This window comes from Gekko japonicus, unplaced genomic scaffold (genome assembly GCF_001447785.1).
Source record: "Gekko japonicus isolate JY-2015 unplaced genomic scaffold, Gekko_japonicus_V1.1 scaffold2117, whole genome shotgun sequence".
In the NCBI taxonomy this organism is placed as follows: domain Eukaryota; kingdom Metazoa; phylum Chordata; class Lepidosauria; order Squamata; family Gekkonidae; genus Gekko; species Gekko japonicus.
The window spans coordinates 88,170-106,623 of record NW_015176040.1 but is presented as its reverse complement, the minus strand read 5'-3'; the positions used below and the strand labels follow the sequence as shown (position 1 = coordinate 106,623).

General features: G+C 48.7%; 1 protein-coding gene across 1 annotated transcript in view; it reads left to right on the top strand.

Moving 5' to 3' along the window:
• The window catches only part of FANCM (Fanconi anemia complementation group M), an 86,573-nt gene that overhangs the window by 30,241 nt on the left and 37,878 nt on the right, over positions 1–18,454 (top strand). The window contains exons 6-11 of the mRNA XM_015426651.1: positions 5,131–5,262; positions 6,019–6,151; positions 9,628–9,750; positions 12,243–12,341; positions 13,524–13,708; positions 17,111–17,317. Coding sequence (XP_015282137.1) covers positions 5,131–5,262; positions 6,019–6,151; positions 9,628–9,750; positions 12,243–12,341; positions 13,524–13,708; positions 17,111–17,317 — 879 coding nt within the window. The remainder of the gene's footprint in view (positions 1–5,130; positions 5,263–6,018; positions 6,152–9,627; positions 9,751–12,242; positions 12,342–13,523; positions 13,709–17,110; positions 17,318–18,454) is intronic.

Genomic DNA, 18,454 nt, shown 5'->3' with positions numbered 1-18,454 from the left:
GGGCATAGAGGCCGAGGCCTTCCCCTGAGAAGTACATCAGAAGAGCCCTGCTGGATCAAAGCAGTGGTCAATCTTGCCCAGCATCCTGTCTCACATGGTGGCCAACCAGTTCCTCTGGGCAGCCAACAACAAGACATAGAGGGTGAGACCTTCCCCGATGCTGTCTCCTTGGCGCTGGGATTCAGAGGTTTACTGCCTTCAGATGTAGAGGTTCCCCTTAGTCCCCGTGGCTAGTAGCCACTGATAGACCTGTCTTCCATGAACCTATCTAACCCCCCTTTAAAGCTCTTTACTCTTGTGGCCATCAGTACATCCTTTGGCAGCAGCGGCGGCAGTACCCGTGTTTGAAGGCTCCCGTGGGAACAAACATTCCTACGGTCGGCCTGTTCCACATGTGAGCTTAGTTGAAAGAGTAAGGACTTTTATTCAGATTTCTCCCCAGAAAAAGACTGGAAATCAGTGTCATAAAAATGTTCCTCATTTTAGGTAGCAGGAAGAATAATGATGGTGAAAAGTGCTGACTTAAAGCTGACCCCTAGTGGGGTTTTCAAGACAAGAGATGTTCTTAGGTGGTTTGCCATTGCCCGGCTCTGCGTAGTGACTTTGCCATTACTCTGTGGTCTCCCATCCAAATGTTGACCAGGGCCAACCCTGCTTAGTTTCGCAGATCGAATGAGATCCAGCTAGTCTGGGCGATCCAGACCAGGGCCAGGAGAACGATAGGTAAAGGTAAAGGTCTCCCTTGCTCGAAAGCCAGTCGAATCCGACTCTAGGGTTGCGGTGCTCATCTCCGTTTCAAAGCCGAAGAGCCAGCGCTGTCCGAAGACGTTTCCGTGGTCATGTGGCCGGCATGACTAAACACCGAGGTGCACGGAACGCTGTGACCTTCCCACCGAAGTGGTACCTATTTATCTACTTGCAAATTCTTGCTTTCGAACTGCTAGGTTGGCAGGAGCTGGAACTAGAGACGGGAGCTCACTCCGTCATGCGGCACCTGGGTCTTGAACTGCTGAACTACTGACCTTCCACAGCCTGCAGTTCAGCATCTTAACCACTTGAGCCACCACGGCTCCATAAGGAGAACGATAGTTTCATGTTATTTAAAGAAGTGTGTTTTAACATAGTCATAAGCAATGTCATGTGTATAAGTGCCATAAAGTTGCAGCTTGATGGATGGTGACCCCAGCAAGGGTCTTCCAAGGCAAGCGAGAGGTTCTTTCTCTGCAGAGTCCCCCATCCAACCCTGCTTAACTTCCGAGAGCTGGTATAGCAGACCCTCTGTGTATGCATTGTTACCGCGTCAGTATTTTGTACGGTCATAAGGCTTGTTTAGTGGGTGGGCTGTAGAAACCAGGCATTTATTTCATTCTCCTCGTCTGAACTCAAGTCAGTTTAGTCCAGACCGTCGACTTTCTGGCCTGTGTGTATTTTTAGCTTGAAACTGGTGCCATAACAATAATAAGATAATGGCTTAAAAGCCCAGAACAATTATTTTAAGATTGTTATGTATTTTTCCTTTAGAAATAAGCAGGAGACTCCCAGAGAAATAAGAGTAAGGACAGTTAGAACGTCTTTTCTAAGTAGGTTATGTTTGTTGAACTTATTAGATTTAGTATTATGTGCCAGGAGACGAGGTGTTCCCGTCTATCTCCATAATCCTGCTTGGGTCTGTTTTGCGGCGGATGATGAGATCAGGTGGTGTTCCAAGCAAGGTGTATCCTGGCCATCTGGTTGTCTTACTTTTGAAAATTAGGTCAAAAGATAGAACAAGAGAAATGAGAAAACTGGAGACCTACATTTCACATTAGAAACAGTCCCCCCCCCCTCTTAAACCCCATCGGTTTGTGATCACATGAACAATGTTATTCAAACAAAGATGGTGCCTGGTATTTTTGGCCCCTGTGTGACAGAGTGCTGGACTGGTTGGGCCATTGGCCTAATCCAACATCGGCTTCTCTTATGTTTTTATGTTCTCACTTCCCCTACCTGTCAAAAGCCAGCAAGCCGTCATGTTTCAGCCCCACCCCCATTAATGACAAAGATGTACCTTGTAGGACTGGGGTACTAGAAGTAATTCTGAACAGTAAACACCACCATATAAATGGTTAAATACTATTGATTAGGGGGGGGGGGGGAGAAACTTCTCAGAGCCAGTTTGGGGTAGTGGTTAAGTGCGCGGACTCTAATCTGGGAGAACCAGGTTTGATTCTTTACTCCTCCACTTGCAGCTGCTGGATGACCTTGGGCAAGCCATAGTTCTGTCAGAGCTCTTCCTGAAAGATCAGTCCTCGAAAGAGCTCTCTCAGCCCCACCTACCTCACAGGGTGTCTGTGGTGGGGAGGGGAAGGGAAAAGAGGTTGTAAGCCGCTCTGAGATTTCTTCAAGTAGTAAAGGGTGGGGTATAAATTCAATCTTCTCCTCCTCCTCCTCCTCTGGGGGAACTGGCTTTGATTCCTCACTCCTCCACTCGCAGCTGCTGGATGACCTTGGGCAAGCCATAGTTCTGTCAGAGCTCTTCCTGAAAGATCAGTCCTCGAAAGAGCGCTCTCAGCCCCACCGACCTCACAGGGTGCTGTTGTGGGGAGGGAGGAGTTTGTGAGCTGCTCTGAAATTCCGAGTGAAGGGCAGGATATAAATCCAATCTCCTCTTCCTCCCCCTCCTCCTTTTTCTTGTGAATTAACTTGTTTTAATTTTGACTCAGTGACCCGGGTAGTCCAGGCTAGCCTGATTTTAGAAGCTAAGCAGGGTCAACTCTGGTCAGTGTCTGGAGGGGAGACCACCAAGGGATAGAAGGGTCACTACGCAGAGGCCGGCCCTGGCAAAACTGCCTCTGAACATCTCTTGCCTTGAAAACCCCACCGGGGGTCTCCAGAAGTACGATGCGACTTGGCGGAAGGAAAAAGAGTCCCCACTACCGTTCAACCAAATGTGTGCTGTTCTTGGCGCGAGAGGCCTCCAGAGGGATCTGGGAAATCTTTATCTCGGGGAACTGATCTGAATCCGGGAGAGGTTCGACCCTTCCACATCTGGGAAACATTAGAATGAAAGCCAGTCTGGTGTCGTGGTTAAGAGTGTCAGACTAGGACCTGGGAGGACCCGCGTTCCAACCCCCACTCGTGCCATGGAAGCTTGCTGGGTGATGTTGGGCCAGTCACACTCTCTCAGCCTAAACTACCTCACAGGGTTGTTGTGAAGGTAAAATGGAGGAGAGGAGAATGATGAAAGCCACTTTGAGTCCTCATTGGGAATGAATGAATGAATGAATGAATGAATGAATGAATGAATGAATGAATGAAGATCCAGTTTGGTGTAGTGGTTAAATGCGCGGACTCTAATCTGGGAGAACCGGGTTTGATTCCCCACTCCTCCACTGGCAGCTGCTGGATGACCTTGGGCAAGCCGTAGTTCCGACAAGAGCTGTCCTTGAAAGGGCAGTTCTGGAAAGAGCTCTCTCAGCCCCACCGACCTCAGAGGGTGTCTGTTGTGGGGAGGGGAAGGGAAAGGAGTTTGTAAGCTGCTCTGAGACTCCGAGTGAAGGGCGGGGTATAAATCTAATCTCCCCTTCTTCTAAATAAATGTTTGTTCCCATATCCCCCCCCCCCGGCTCCTTTTACGAGCAGCAGCTGTTAGGTATGCAAGTTCTGTTCCATAGGTTTCCCAGCAACTCCTTGCTTGTTAAATGCCAAGTCCAGACGTCATCTCCATGCAGATTTATCCTGCCGTAATACTCCTGTGTGGTCCTGCACCGCTTCCTTGTATAGATTTGCTGTAATAAGTGTCTGTCTTATCACCTTTTCTCGTATGCTGTGAATTCCTTGGTGCCCCCATGATTTACTGTTGGTTATTTTAAAATATGGATTGCTTGGCCTTCCCGAAGGTCTCACCGGTGGATGTGAACGTGGGATCACTCTGGTTTTTATTTAAAAAAACGACAACATGCACAACACAACCTCTTACAACACCAAGTTCACGAGGGAAAAAAGAAAACAAAAGCAAGACTTAAGCCGGTCATTTCCCTTGGTCCTTGATATGATAGCAGTCCTACGGTTCTGTAAAGGAGGAGGAAGAGATTGGATTTATACCCCGCACTTCACTCGGAGACAATGGCTAACAAACTCCTTCCCCCTCCCCACAACAGACACCCTGTGAGGCGGGTGGGTCTGAGAGAGCTCTGGCAGAAACTGCTCTTTTTCAAGGACAGCTGTTATCAGAACTAGGGCTTGCCCAAGGACATCCAGCCAGCTGCGAGTGGAGGAGTGGGGAATCAAACCCGGTTCTCCCAGATTGGAGTCCGCGCACTTCACCACTGCACCAAACTGTCTGCTTGGAAGTCAGTTGAACAGTACTGGTTTTGGCTCTGTCTAGTGTTTGCTTCATTCCCGTCCTGCCTTCCTCCCCAGTGGGGACCCGGGGGGGCCTTACATCTTTCTCCCCTCCTCCATTTTGTTGCCACAACGACCCTGTGAGGTAGGCTAAGCTAAGAGCGTGTGCCTGGCCCGAGGTCTTCCAGCGAGCTTCAGTGGCAGAGTCGGGATCTGAACCCAGGTCCTGATCCTTGTCCCAGCCGTTCATCAGGAGAGTTGTCTCTCGATTAGCCAGCAGTGTATCCTTGTCTCCTCCCCTGTTCCCTATAGGTCCCTCCACAGATGTGTAGTGAGGCTTCCTGTAGAAAGAACCCATCTTCCTTAACTGGCTTATGAATTCTAAGCCAGCCATGTGCCCTCTAGGGTTTTCCCCGCTCCTCCTCAGCAGATGAATATATTAAAGTATGCTGTTTTGTTTGTATGATGTCTTAATATTTGATACTATTTAATATTTTTAATGTTTTTATTGTAGTATTATACCGGCGATATGCCCTGTAAGCCGCCCTGAGCCTGTGGGGAGGGCGGGATAAAAATCTAAATAATAAATAAATAAATAAATAAATAAATAAAGTGATCCCCTTTATGTGTGCACATGGCTATGCTACTCTTTACATTGAATGATCTGTCTTTCTTCAGTGGGAAACCCGCTAGGTGCAGACAGAGCGACTTCCATGTTCCGTAGTGCCCAACGCATTGCTGCTGATAGATGAAGGCTTAGGGGAGGTATTCATCAGACTTCTTCCACGTTCTTCTCTTTGCATGCAGGTCCTGGAAGCTTTCGCTGGCCGTCTGATTCGATTCCGGGTTTTGTCCCAACGAGATATTTCTGCTCTTACGAAGTACCAGATAATCCTAGCAAGAGATCAGTTCAGGAAAAACCCTGCCTCCTGCTTCTCGGTAAAAATTGCTCGGCGGCATAATCTTACTGTGGAAGTTTCTTCCCCCCTCCCACCTAATCAATAGTATTTAACCATTTATATAGTGCTGCTTGGTGTTGAAAATTACTTCTAGTATTGTCTCAGTAGTGCCCCAGTCCTACAAAGTACATCTTTGTCATCAATGGGGGTGGGGCTGAAACATGATGGCTTGCGAGCTTGTGAGCCAGTTTGGTGTCGTGGTTAAGTGTGCGGACTCTAATCTGGGAGAACCGGGTTTGATTCCCCACTCCTCCACTTGCACCTGGCTGGGTGAACCTGGGGCAAAACGGAGGCATGGTGCCACCAACGTAGGGAGCTAGTGCTTCTCTGGTGATATGCTGAGGGCCTCGGCAGAGCACAAGTGTGCCTTGCCAGAGGTCCTAGACTCACTCCCCGGCATCTTCAAGTGAAGGATCTTGAGCCGCAGAGCTGAAAGACCTTTCTGCTCGAGACCTAAGAGCTGTTGCCGGTCCAAACACAAAATTCTGCTCCCCCCCTGCAATGATTTGTATAAGGCCAGCTTCGCATGCGATATGTGTCGTAATCCAGCAGCCGATTCTCCTGGAGCCAGAACAGCGGGTACGTCTGCTTTCAGAGGTGACCGAGCCACCTGTAGATGAGAATTGCATTTGTTTTAATCGGGGGTTTGGGATTCTTTTTCCATATTTCATGGAGAAGACCGACAATTCCTCGGGGTGTGTATAAGCCTTGTGTAACTGAATCCCTTGTCTCCTAGGGGGTGCAGCAAGGGATCATAGAAGGCGATTTTGCTCTTTGTATTAGTCTGTATCACGGTTATGAGCTGCTGCTGCAAATGGGGATGCGCTCGTTGTATATCTTCTTATCTGGAATTATGGACGGATCGAAAGGTAAGGGCTGCCTTTGTGAGGAAACCTGCTTCAGGCCTCCCGAGATCAGCTGTTGACGTGTAGAGACTGACCCACGTCTCGGATAGAACACTTCTTTGCGGGTAGCTGGAGACCAATGCTCCCTCTAAGCTGGGGAGTCCTGTGAGGAAAAATTCTACTCTGTGAGCTACTGGCATTAAAGTTGTGAGCGAGCGATTTGGCTGCTGCATACATTAGTTTGCTCTGGAGCCCTCCTCCCTGAGCAAAGACAAAAATGTGTGAGCTGGAGGCTAAAACCCTGTGAGCTAGCTCGCACTGACTCAGCTTAGAGGGGACACTGCTGTAGACCAGCCTGAACATTTGCATTTAGACAAGCACTTGTGTAATCTCTGGAAATCATTGGGCGACATGGAAAATAGAGGTGATGGCTGTAATCTTCCCCTGTGGCTTTTACATAATTTAATGTTTTAGTTAATCAAAGGTATTCGCTCATTGCAGAATCTCAATTCCAGAGCACTTTGGGGAGCTCTTCTATGGGATCTTAAAACCGCAGTGACAAAGTATAGGGGTGTGAGAACTTTATTTAGAGAGGTGGATTAGCTCCTAGAGAGGTGGTGAGCTCCCCTTCAGTGACAGCTTTCAAGAAGAGGCTGGACAAATACTTGTCAGAGATGCTTTAGGCTGGTCCTGCATCGAGCAAGGGGTTGGACTAGATGCTCTGTATGGCCCCTTCCAACTCTATGATTCTATGATTTATGTGATTTGTAGTCCGCCAGTTTGGTGTCGTGGTTAAGTGTGCGGACTCTAATCTGGGAGAACCAGGTTTGATTCCCCACTCCTCCACTGGCACCTGCTGATGTGACATTGGGTCAGTCACAAGCTCGGCCACAACTGTTCCTGAAAGAGCAGTTTGTGTCAGAGTTCTCTCAGCCCCACCCACCTCGCAGGGTGTCTGTTGTGGGGAGGGGAAGGGAAAGGAGATTGTAAGCCACTCTGAGACTCCCTTGGGTAGTGAAGGGCGGTGTATAAATCCAATCTCCTCCTCCTCTTCCTCCTCCTTCTTCTTCTTTCTTACAGGGACTCAAGGCTGATTACACAGAGTGAGTCAATATCATCAGCACAGTGGGACATTCAATAAACAATGCAATACGATTAGTATTGTAGAAGTCTGGAACCAACCAGAAATTTAAAAGACAGAACTTTACACAGGGAGTGATTAAAATGTGAAATTTGCTGCCAGAGGATGTAGTGATGGCCACAGGAATAGACAGCTTTAAACGGAGGTTAGATAGATTCATGGAGGATAAGCCTGTCAATGGCTACTAGCCACGGTGACTGAGGGGAACCTCCACGTTCAGAGAGGCCCCAATTTTCTGAATCCCAGAGCCAGGACGCAAGTCACGCAACATCAGGGGAAAGCCTCGGACTCTATGCCCTGTTGCTGGCCCTCAGGAGTAACTGGCTGCCCACTGTGTGAGAGACAGGATGCTGGACTAGATGGACCATTGGTCTGATCCAGCAGGGCTCTTCTGATGTTCTTATGAAGGCCTCAGCCTCTATGCCCTTTTGTTGGCCCTCCAGAGGAACTGGTTGGCCACTCTGTGAGATAGGATGCTGGACTAGATGGACTATTAGTCTGATCCAGTAGGCCTCTTCTGATGTTCTTATGAAGGCCTCGGCCTCTGTGCCCTGTTGCTGGCCCTCCAGAGGAACTGGTTGGCCACTGTGTGAGACAGGAGGCTGTACTAGGTGGACCCTCACTGGTCTGATCCAGCAGGGCTCTTCTGATGTTCTTAACTGAATCAAAGTATAAGTATTAACATGACTCATTGAATGGAGCAAAAATTACACAGGGGGGATCGTTCTTACAGTATGCTGTACACAGTAGTGTGCATATACTACTGTCCAGTTTAAGCAACAAAAGGCAATATTGTCACAGAAAAGAATGTGATTTTGTATATAGAATAGTCATCACCAAATGGAGAGCTTTTTAAAGAAAAAACCTATTCATCAATATTGTGAGAGTTCTGAGTTTAAAAGGCCTGGCTAGTGCAGCTTGCGTAGGTTTGGAAGCCCGGCGTCTGGTGTTCAAGACCTTTGCCTCTCTTGGGGGGTATATAGGGCAGGACCTCTTGGCAGGTTAATATGGGTCTTATTTTCAGGCAAAAAATAAAATATAAGGTGTTGCTTTCCTGTCAAGGAGGAAGTACTGTCTACTAGTTCTGTATACCAGCTGGAAGAAGAGCCAGTTTGTGTGGCTGTTAATTGTTGAAAATTGGACCATTGGGTATACCAGCCAAACCTTCTTTGCCTAAATAGTTCCGTTCAAGAGAGCACTAATTCTGGCACCCTGGTGGCATGGTGTAATAGTCTCAGGGTTGGGCTGAGATGAGTAGTGGCGGAAGAACCACCACGTATAGAAAGGCAACGTCCTGGCTGCGGGGATGTGTCGGGCTGCCTGCGCTGGGCCAGGGAATTCCTAGAAAGTTTTGGGGCGGAGCTTGAGGGTGCGGCCTGAGGAGGGGAGTGGCCTCAGCAAAGTACGATGCCACCCTCCGGAGCAGTCATCTTCAGGGGGACCAGTCTCAGTCAGCTGGAGATAGTGGTGGCTCCTGGAGCTCTCCAGTTCCCGCCTGGAGGTTGGCAACCCTAGGTGGGTGGGATGGGCACCGAGGGAGTCCTGTGCAAAGGCAAGCTGATTTTAGCTGGATTCGGTGGCAATATCTGGCTTGGGTCTGCTGATCACTGAGTGGCTTCCTTTGGCTCCTGTCAATACCCTGTAGCAACCCAAGCTGCGGTGTTAGGAGAGTCAAGTAACGAATAAATACACACTGCAAGAACCTTTTGTAAATTAACATGTACTGTTTATAACTATCATTCTATAAAGTGCATTGTGTGCTATTATAACATCCTTGTCAGGTACATATATTCAATACATTCAGTATAGCAATAACGTCCATTCATTCAATTTAAGAACTACCAGTCTATCTAGCATCAGTATTTTAAAAGTCAAGTCCCAACAGGAGTTTCCGGAATTACAAGCCCGCTTCTGCTTGCATGAAGTCTTCCAAAAGGGGGGGGGGGGAGCTTTCATTTATAGTTGTGTGGATGCTTATTGCCATTGTGCGGCTAAAATTCATGGATGCAGACTTGAGAACTTACAGGAGTTCGTGAATTTTAGCTGCACAATGTGTCTTTTGTAGGACCGGCTTTTGGAAGACTTCATGCAAGTAGAAGCGGGCTTGTATTTCTAGAAACTCCCGTTGGGGCTTGACTTTTAAAATACTGATGCTAAATTGACTGGTAGTTGTTAAATTGAATTAATGAATCCTGTCAATACCCGTCAAAGACAAGCTTGTTCAGACACGTGTGCCTTCTCAAGTAGCACTAAACTTTTGAAATAATGTCACGTTATGGCTTTGCTTGTGTCTTATTGTCGATGGTCTGTGTAAGGTGGGTGTTAAAGTTGCATCTTTAAACTGGTGTCTCTCTCAAAGGTATGACTCGTGCCAGAAATGAACTAAGGCGCAATGAAGAATTCATGACGTTGTACAGCCAGCTTGAAAACATGTTTGCGGCGGCGGCGGCTGAGACTTTGGCGAATGGCAACAAGAGATCAGGTCGGCCTTTTAAATTTTTTTGTACTCAGAACACATCAATGCTGGAATTGAGTCCAGCAGCATCTTAGAAACCAGCAAGATTGTCGGGGTGTGAACTCTCGAAAGTCAAAGCTCCCATAAGGAGCTCCTACCCTGGAAATCCCGTTGGTCTCTATAGTGCTAATGGACCCCAATCTGGCTGCTCTGCTGCAAACCAGCTCTCTGAAACTGTCTGCCAAAGGATAAGGAACATTGTAAATGTGGGCTGAAATTGCACGTGGGTTCTCTGAGGCTCATGCGCACAGTGCCACTGAGGCAGCGGGACCTCTTGTCCTTGATGTACTAAAATGTTTATATCTTCCTCGTGGTTCAAGGCCGCTTACAAATCATAGTTAAAAGAATCACAGTTTAACATAGACAAAATAAAAGCCCAGGGTACCCCCTTCCCAAAGATCTCTGCAATGTATACCCCATTACAGCTCTGGCAAATAAAATGGCCACTCCTGAGCCCAATTCAAGAACATGGTTTTGTCCTCTAAAGCCCTACACGGCCTGGGACTGGGATATCTGAAGGGCCATCTCCTCCCCCATGTTCATGCCTGGGAATTAAGATCACAGGAAGAGGCCCTCCTGACTGTCTGTCCGCTAACACTGCCGTTCTCTGGAATGTGTGGAGGGGAGATTCTCCCCTCCTCTGCCTGGTACACGAACACGATGCCTCCTGTCTGGGTGGTTATCTGCCTTTGCTTTCCTGACCTTGGAAGGTCCAGCTGCCCTTAACCTGCTGGGAACAAAGGGCTCCTACTCTGCCCGCTTTCTTTTCTGCGTGCACAGTGCTTATTGGCTTCTGCTCGTAACGGGGGGGGGGGGCATTTGGAAACTAGTATAATTCAGGGTGCCCCGCTGCCTTGGGCCATTCCTGACAAAAGAAGTTCACGTGTCATAGTTCTGAACTACCAATAAACAGAATACTTCTTATGAAGCGCTGTGTGGTGTGAGCTGACGATCGAATCCTGACACTGTCCTGCCAATCAAAGTAGTTTGTCTGGTGACTACACAAGAGAGGGCCTTTTTAGTGGCAACCCCACAGACCTCCCGCAGGAAAGTTTATAACAACGAAAGACTCCACCATAGGGTGCCTGCTAGGTTAGTCACTTCCCCATTGTATGTGTGTGGCCTTAGATTAGGAATGGTATCAACTGTATGATGTAAACCGCTCAGAGCCCTTAGGGGGTGAGCAGTATATAAATTGAAGGAATAAATAAATAAATAATAAATTATGGGAGAAACTCCCCATGAAGGTGTGCCTAGCCCCCTCACTGTCAGTCTTCAGGAGGCAGGTGGAAATGGTTTCATTAGCATTATATTTGGTTAAAGCATTCCTAAACTGTTACTTTGAAGCTTGGTTTTATATTTTTAAATGTAACCTATTCTGTGTACTTTGTTATAAATATTGTAAGCTGCCTTGAAAGAAAGGGGGCCGACGAATATTGAAATAAATAAACCAGCAGGAACCCTACCCTGCCTGGGGTGCCCAGCCGAAGGGACATACAAGAAGAGTAGGTTTGCATACCACCTCAAGGGGTATCAAAGCCGCTTACAATCGCCTTCCCTCCCCCTCCCCACAACAGGCACCTTGTGAGGTCGGTGGGGCTGAGAGAGTTCAGAGAGAACTGGGACTGGCCCAAGGTCACCCAGCAAGGCTCCATGTGGAGGAAGAGTGGGGAATCAAACTCAACTCTTCAGATAAGAGTTAGTCGCTCTTAAGAAGAAGAGCCAGCATCGGGTGGTGGTTCAGAGCGGTGGATTCTAATCTGAAGGACTGGGGGGGGGGGTTGATTCCCCAGAAAATAATTGCTTCCTAGCCCCCTCAGTCCTCTAGCGTGAGATTGGCGAGGGGCTTCATAGCTGGTGCCAGTCGTGCCAAACTGACATCCAATTCATTGAGCCTTGTTTCAGTCAAGCAAACCAGGTTCACCTGTACTACGGGTCAGATATTATACAGCTCTTGTTTTCATGGACCTGGCATTGTGTGCAGCACTGAGGTGGACGTGGAGCCACCTGAAAGAGCCACGTTTCCCCTGTGTGTGTGTGTGTGGGGGGGGGTGATGTTAAGTGCCATCAAGTTACGACGACCCTGTAGGGTTTTCAAGGCAAGAGGTTGTTTGCTATTGGCTGCCTCTGCCTCATGACCCTGGAACTTCCTGAGTGGTCTCCCCACCTCCCCACCTGACCCTGCTCAGCTTCTGAAATCTGAAGGGGAGGGGAATTAGCTGCAAGGAATGACAATTCAGCGGTTTAGTTTCAAGTTTCAGTTTAGTTTTAAACAAATGTATTCCTTTATTTTTCTTTTTATCTAAAAAAAGGAATCCTCAAATATATCTGTTTTATTGTTTCTGAGTTTCCTTACTGAGGTACTAAAATATTCATATTGTGAATGGAAATATTTCATGAGTTGGGTGATAAATGTATTTTTAAAAAAACAAACAAACCATGAACTTTTGGGGTTACAGGAAAGGAAAAATTGAAACCGTTCATCTATAGTCACCCAAAGTTAAAGAAATTAGAAGAGGTTGTTGTAGAGCACTTCAAATCCTGGAAGGAACACAAAGGTAGGTCTTAGACGGAACGAAAATGATTTGGTCTGAAACTGTTAAATTGTAGTGTTTTGCAGTCTCCAACCCACATGGTGATGGAAAATTTTTTAAGTGACCTGCATTCTCCTGGCGGGACCTGCATTCTCCTGGCAGGAGCTGGTCCATGGGGTCGCGAAGAGTCGGACTCGACTGTGCGACTGAACAACAACAAAATTCTCCTTCCTAACGCTTTCTGTTTCTGGTGCATTTAAAGTAATCTGTGATCCATTCTTACTTTTCACAGTTTGCTATTCAGATTCCCTTCTCACCTGCTTTGCTAGAGAATTAGATTCGGCTTTTAGTGGTGGAACTGTGGATCAGGGGTAAAGCTTTTAAACTTTTTTTTTTTTGTATGCTGAAGGTCTCATGTTCAATCCCGGCATCTCCAGTTAAAAGGATGAGGTAGCGGGTGATGTGAAAGACCTTCCATCTATCTTGAAATGAAGCAGAGCCCCTAAAGATGGCCTCAGAGGTTATCCCTTGTCAGGCAGGTGGGGCTGAGAGAGTTCTGAGAGAGCTGGGACTGGCCCAAGGTCACCCAGCAGGCTCCGTGCATTCTTTAAGGTGTGCTGGTTCCATGCCTTATAGGGTTTTCAGTGTCAGTACCAGCATTTTGAATTGGACCCCCAAATAAATCAGGAGCCAGTGTAGATGGAACAAGAATGGAATCATAGGGTCGATAGTCTAGCTGCAGTGTTCTGTACCAGTTGTACACTCTTCAAGGGCACCCCCTACGTAGAGCACTTTGCAGTAGTGTAATCTAGATGTCACCAGTGCCTGCACCATAGTGGCAAGATCATTTTTGCCCAGGAAGGGCTGCAGCCGGCTTACCAGCCAAAGATGATCCTGGCCACAACTACCATCTGCTTATCCAACAGGAGGCCTGAGTCAAGCAGCATCCCCGAGCTATGAGCCAGCTGCTTTCGGGAGGAGCGCGGCCACATCCAGAACACGCGACACCTCAATCCCATCCCAAGGCCTCCTGTTCCGATACTGCATGACCAGAAAAGTCCCCAAATGTGCATAATAATGTTAGTTGCCTGTGGACTCTAAGGCCTGCTGTCTTTTACTGAAATTGATAGGCATCAGGGCTTTGCAGCCAGTGCTCTGGATCTCCGCCTTGCAGTGATTTGCTATATTTCCCGCTCTGTTAAACAGACCAGAAGCCCGTCGAAAGCAAGCCGGCCGATACCAGAGTCATGATCTTCTCCTCGTTCCGTGACAGCGTTCATGAAATCGCGGAAATGCTGAGTCGGCACCACCCGGTCGTGAGGGTCATGACTTTTGTGGGGCATTCCACGGGGAAGAGCGCAAAGGGCTTTACGCAGAAGGAGCAGCTCGAGGTAGTGAGATGGAATGACTGGCCAGAGAGCCCTGCTGGCAAAGGGATACGGCACCAGTAGGGTTGTAGAGTGCACTTCCAAAGAATGCCGTAGTGCCCGGCGAATGCCGTCTGTAACACCGTGGCGGCCATTTAGAATGTGGACGGCTTGACGGTCTTTGCTGTGTACGATGTATACACACTGTTGTTGTTGTTTTTTTTTAAAAAAAACACACCAACATTTAGGCCCTGGTTACAGTCAATGTTCCCTCTAAGCTGAGTTAGTGTGAGCTAGCTCACACTAACTCAGCTTAGAGGGAACATTGACTGTAACCAGGGCCTAAATGTTGGTGTGTTTTTTTTAAAAAAAACACACCAACATTTAGGCCCTGGTTACAGTCAATGTTCCCTCTAAGCTGAGTTAGTGTGAGCTAGCTCACACTAACTCAGCTTAGAGGGAACACTGGTTACAATTATACACATTACGGTGGCTGTAGAACCGTCACTGTTGTTCCGACCTGTACTATTGCTGCATTCCTAAAATTTCAAAATTAGTCTCTCCTAAATACCTAAAGCCAAGTTTAAGCATGCAGTGTAAATCCACATAAACTAATATATTAGTCACCCCCAGTATGGTGTCCTGTGGGTTCCACGGTGCTTGCCAGTACATTTCCTGACATCCACACGCTTCTACCCCAAAGCATCTCTTCTCTGAAGGGAAGAAGAAGAAGAGTTGGTTTCTATACCCTGCTTTTCTGTATCCTGAAGAGCCTCCAAGCGGCTTTCCGTCGCCTTCCCTTCCTCTCCCTCCAACAGGCACTTTGTGAGGCAGGTGGGGCTGAGAGCGTTTAGAGAGAACTGGGACTGGTCCCAAGTCACCCAAGCGGACTTCCAGTGGAAGAGGAGTGGGGGAATCAAAATGGGCCCCCCAGATTAGAATCTGCCGCTCTTAACCGCCACACCGAGCTGGCCCTCGGTCTTAGCCACCGTCTGCTTCCTTGAGGTAGGAGGTGCTTCAGAAGAGCCTGGGACGCAGCCTCCCTCGGTGGGTTGGAAGCATCCCCGTGGACACAGCTGCTTGCATCATGGGAGGATGCTTGGCTGGAAACCTTTCAAGATGTTGTTTAAACTTCCTGCGTTTTGTGTTTGTTCCTCGCCTTCCGTCCCACCCCACGGCAACCATTGTGTGGTGGTGCTACTCTCAGTTTTCCAAAAGTGCCCACAGGTTCAACAAGATTGGGGACCCCCTGGGGTAAACTATTACTGTTAGCCACATAGCTCTTTGTGGATGTGTTTAACAGAAACAACAGCTGAGGGGCGACATGATCGAGGTTTATAAGATTATGCACGGGATAGAGCCGGTCGAGAAAGAGGTACTTCTCTCCCTTACTCACAATACGAGAACTCGTGGGCACTCCATGAAATTGCTGAGCAGTCGGGTTAAAACGGATAAAAGGAAGTACCTCTTTGCCCAAAGAGTGATTATCACATGGAATTCACTGCCACAGGAGGTGGTGGAGGCTACAAGCATGGTTTGCTTCAAGAGGGAATTGTATAAGCATATGGAGCAGAGGTCCCTCAATGGCCATTAGCCACAAGGTACAGATAGGAACGCTCGGTCGGGGGCAAGGGATGCTCTGTCTTCTTGGTGCTTGAGGACGGCAACAGTGGGGGGGGGGCTCCTAGTGTCCCGGCCCCACTGCTGGACCTCCTGACGGCACCTGGTATTTTTGGCCACTGTGTGACAGAGTGTTGAACTGGATGGGCCATTGGCCTGATCCAACATTGGCTTCTCTCTTATGTTCTTATGGATCATCATGGGCCACATTACTGTACTATTAGTGTAGGGCAGGGGTCCTCAACCTTTTTAAGCCAGTGGGCACCTTTGAGATTCTGACGCAAGGTGGTGGACGCATTCACAAAATGGCCACCACAGGAGGTGGGGCCAAGCACAGGATATTGGGGAGTGAGGTCATGCTTAATTCCAATAGTAACTCTTCAGCATTTCCAGTGTGGCAAGAATGTTGTGGTGAGTGACAAGCAGCTCTTTAAAAATCTGTGCATCCAATCAGAAGCCCTGCTGGGCAAAAGCCCCACGTGGCCCCTCCCACTTCCTAAAAACATTGGATGGGCACAAGGGAAGGTGTCAGTGGGCACCAATGCACCTGTAGGCACCACACTGGGGGACCCCTGCTGTAGTGGGAAAATAACTGCAGAGATAGGGATGGGCACAAACCGAACCATGAAGCAAAATTTGTCTCTAGTTTTGCCCTGTTTGTGGTTCGCGAACCCAAGTTCATGTTGGGTCTAGCGTCACAAACTTCCATGAACTTTTAAAGCAGTTTGTGCCAGTTTGTGGATGGAGCAGAAAGCAGGGGTTTAAAGGGTCTCCCACCAGAAGCTGCAAAAACAGCTGAGCGGCAAGGAGCAAGCTGTTCCCCCTCACTCAGCTGTTTTTCAGGTTTTCTGCAAACCTCGCTGAAAGGGATTGTGCTCCCTTTCAACATGGTACGCAGGGCCACAAACTGGTTTGGTTCGCGACAAGCTTCCCGATTCAGTTTGTGGTTCAGCCACGAACTTCACTTTTCCTCCCAGTTTGTGCCCATCCTTACACATAGAATGAACACACAGTGGAAGAAATTTCTGTAAAGCAAAATTTCAAATGATTCAGTCTAGTTTGGTGTAGTGGTGTCCGATCCCACAGCTATCAATCCAATACACATTTGAAGCAAAGTAATATTTATTGAAGCTATGATGATTCTGGAACAAGTGCACTGTTTAGAATAACCCCAACAGTCAGGGCAAGGATAATAAAGCAATTTCATAAAAGCAATAACCAATGGACATGGTTCCCGCTCCTGCGGTTATGCTGTCAGATTCGCGCCTAAAGCCTGTGAAAGAAACAGTTTTTTAAATGATAAACAATTATGCTCATCTCACACTCTTGTTCATTATGGACTAAGCGAAGCCGACTCGCCACCACCTGTGACCTTGCAGATTACGATAGTTCAAAGCAGCCTTAGCGTACAGGAAAAGGAATGCCTGATACCATGAGACCGGAAAGTGTTCTCTGCAGCCGAGCAAAGGGGGGAAAAGGGAGACCAAGGGAAAGCATTTCAGATACACACAAATCTCTTTGGCAGCTCGCTGACAAGTGGTTAAGTGTGCGGACTCTAATCTGGGAGAACTGGGTTTGATCCCCCACTCCTCCACATGGAGCTGCTAGCGTGACCTTGGGTCAGTCACAGGTTCTCTCAGAGCTGTTCTCTCAAGGGCAGTTCTCAAAAGAGCTCTCTCGGCCTCACCTACCTCACAGGGTGTCTGTTGTGGGGAGGGGAAGGGGAAGGAGATTGTAAGCTGCTCTGAGACTCCGAGTGAAGGGCGGGGTATAAATCCAATCTCCTCCCCCTCCTCTTTTTTTTAGGTGGTGAAGCACTTCCGTGCAGGCGGCTACAACACGTTGGTCTCCACGTGCGTAGGAGAAGAAGGGTTAGACATTGGAGAAGTTGACCTCATCGTCTGCTTTGATGCTCAGAAAAGTCCAATTCGTCTTGTCCAGCGAATGGGTCGAACTGGACGCAAGCGGCAAGGCCGAATCGTTGTCATCCTTTCGGAAGGACGGGAAGAACGGGTAAGTCGAGCTAACAAAAAGGACTTCACCTCTCATTTATCACACCCGTCAGCCAGCCTCCCATGGAAACTGGTGTTAATTTGATCCTTCTCACTTTCCCAATAACATTCACCCAAATGGTTGATAAAGCTGGTAGCCATGTTGGTCTGAAGCAGTCGAACAAAGTCCAATGCACCTTTTAGACCAACAAAGCTTTATTCATGGTGCGAGCTTTCATGTGCATGCACACTTCATCAGACGAAGGGTCAACAGGCGGAGAAGGCGGCCGAGGGACCGGCGGGCCAAGGGGGGGGATTACCGGGGGGCTCCGATGGGCGGCCAGTTGGGTCTGCACCGCCTGGGCCACCATCCCCGGTAAGGGATGCAACTGCCCCACGTCCCACATTATTGTGCGGTAGTCCAGTTCCAGGCCGGCCAGCCTCCCATCTACGTCCCTTCCCGGGCTTAACGAAGACCTCGATGGGAACGTGATGGGTCTGCTTGGGGTCACCCCGAAGCTCCCCAAGCTAAGCCGGGGGTCACACACACTGTCCCAACTCCGACTCCCCGGCAACGACCAAGTAGTCTGCGTGGAGTCCCCCAAATGGCGGCCCCAATCCTGATCCTTGCGGCGGTAGGTTACTCCCTTCCCCAAATGCACTGGGATAAACGACACCGCCGGCCGAGGGGTGGCTCCTCCATCAGTAGACCCCGGCCCTCCAGGGCTCGTGGTCGTCAGCGGGGCCATCGTCACTGGCACTCCTGTACCCGTACTCATCGGGGGGAGGGCGGGTACCGTCGTTGTGGGTACAGTTGTAGCTACCATGGTGGGTACCGTGGTAGGCACCCCAGTACCACCGGAACCACTCATCCCGGTTAGGAGAGACTTGGGCCGATGGACGAAAAGAGAGAGCAGAAGAGAGAAGCCAATGTCGGATCAGGCCAGTGGCCCATCCAGTCCAACACTCTGTGTCACACAGTGGCCAAAAATACCAGGGGCCATCAGGAGGTCCAGCAGTGGGGCCAGAACACCAGAAGCCCCCCCCCACTCCCCCCCAATCACCAAGAATACAGAGCATCGCTTGCCCCAGACATAAGAACATAACAGAAGCCAATGCTGGATCAGGCCAGTGGCCCATCCAGTCCAACACCCTGTGT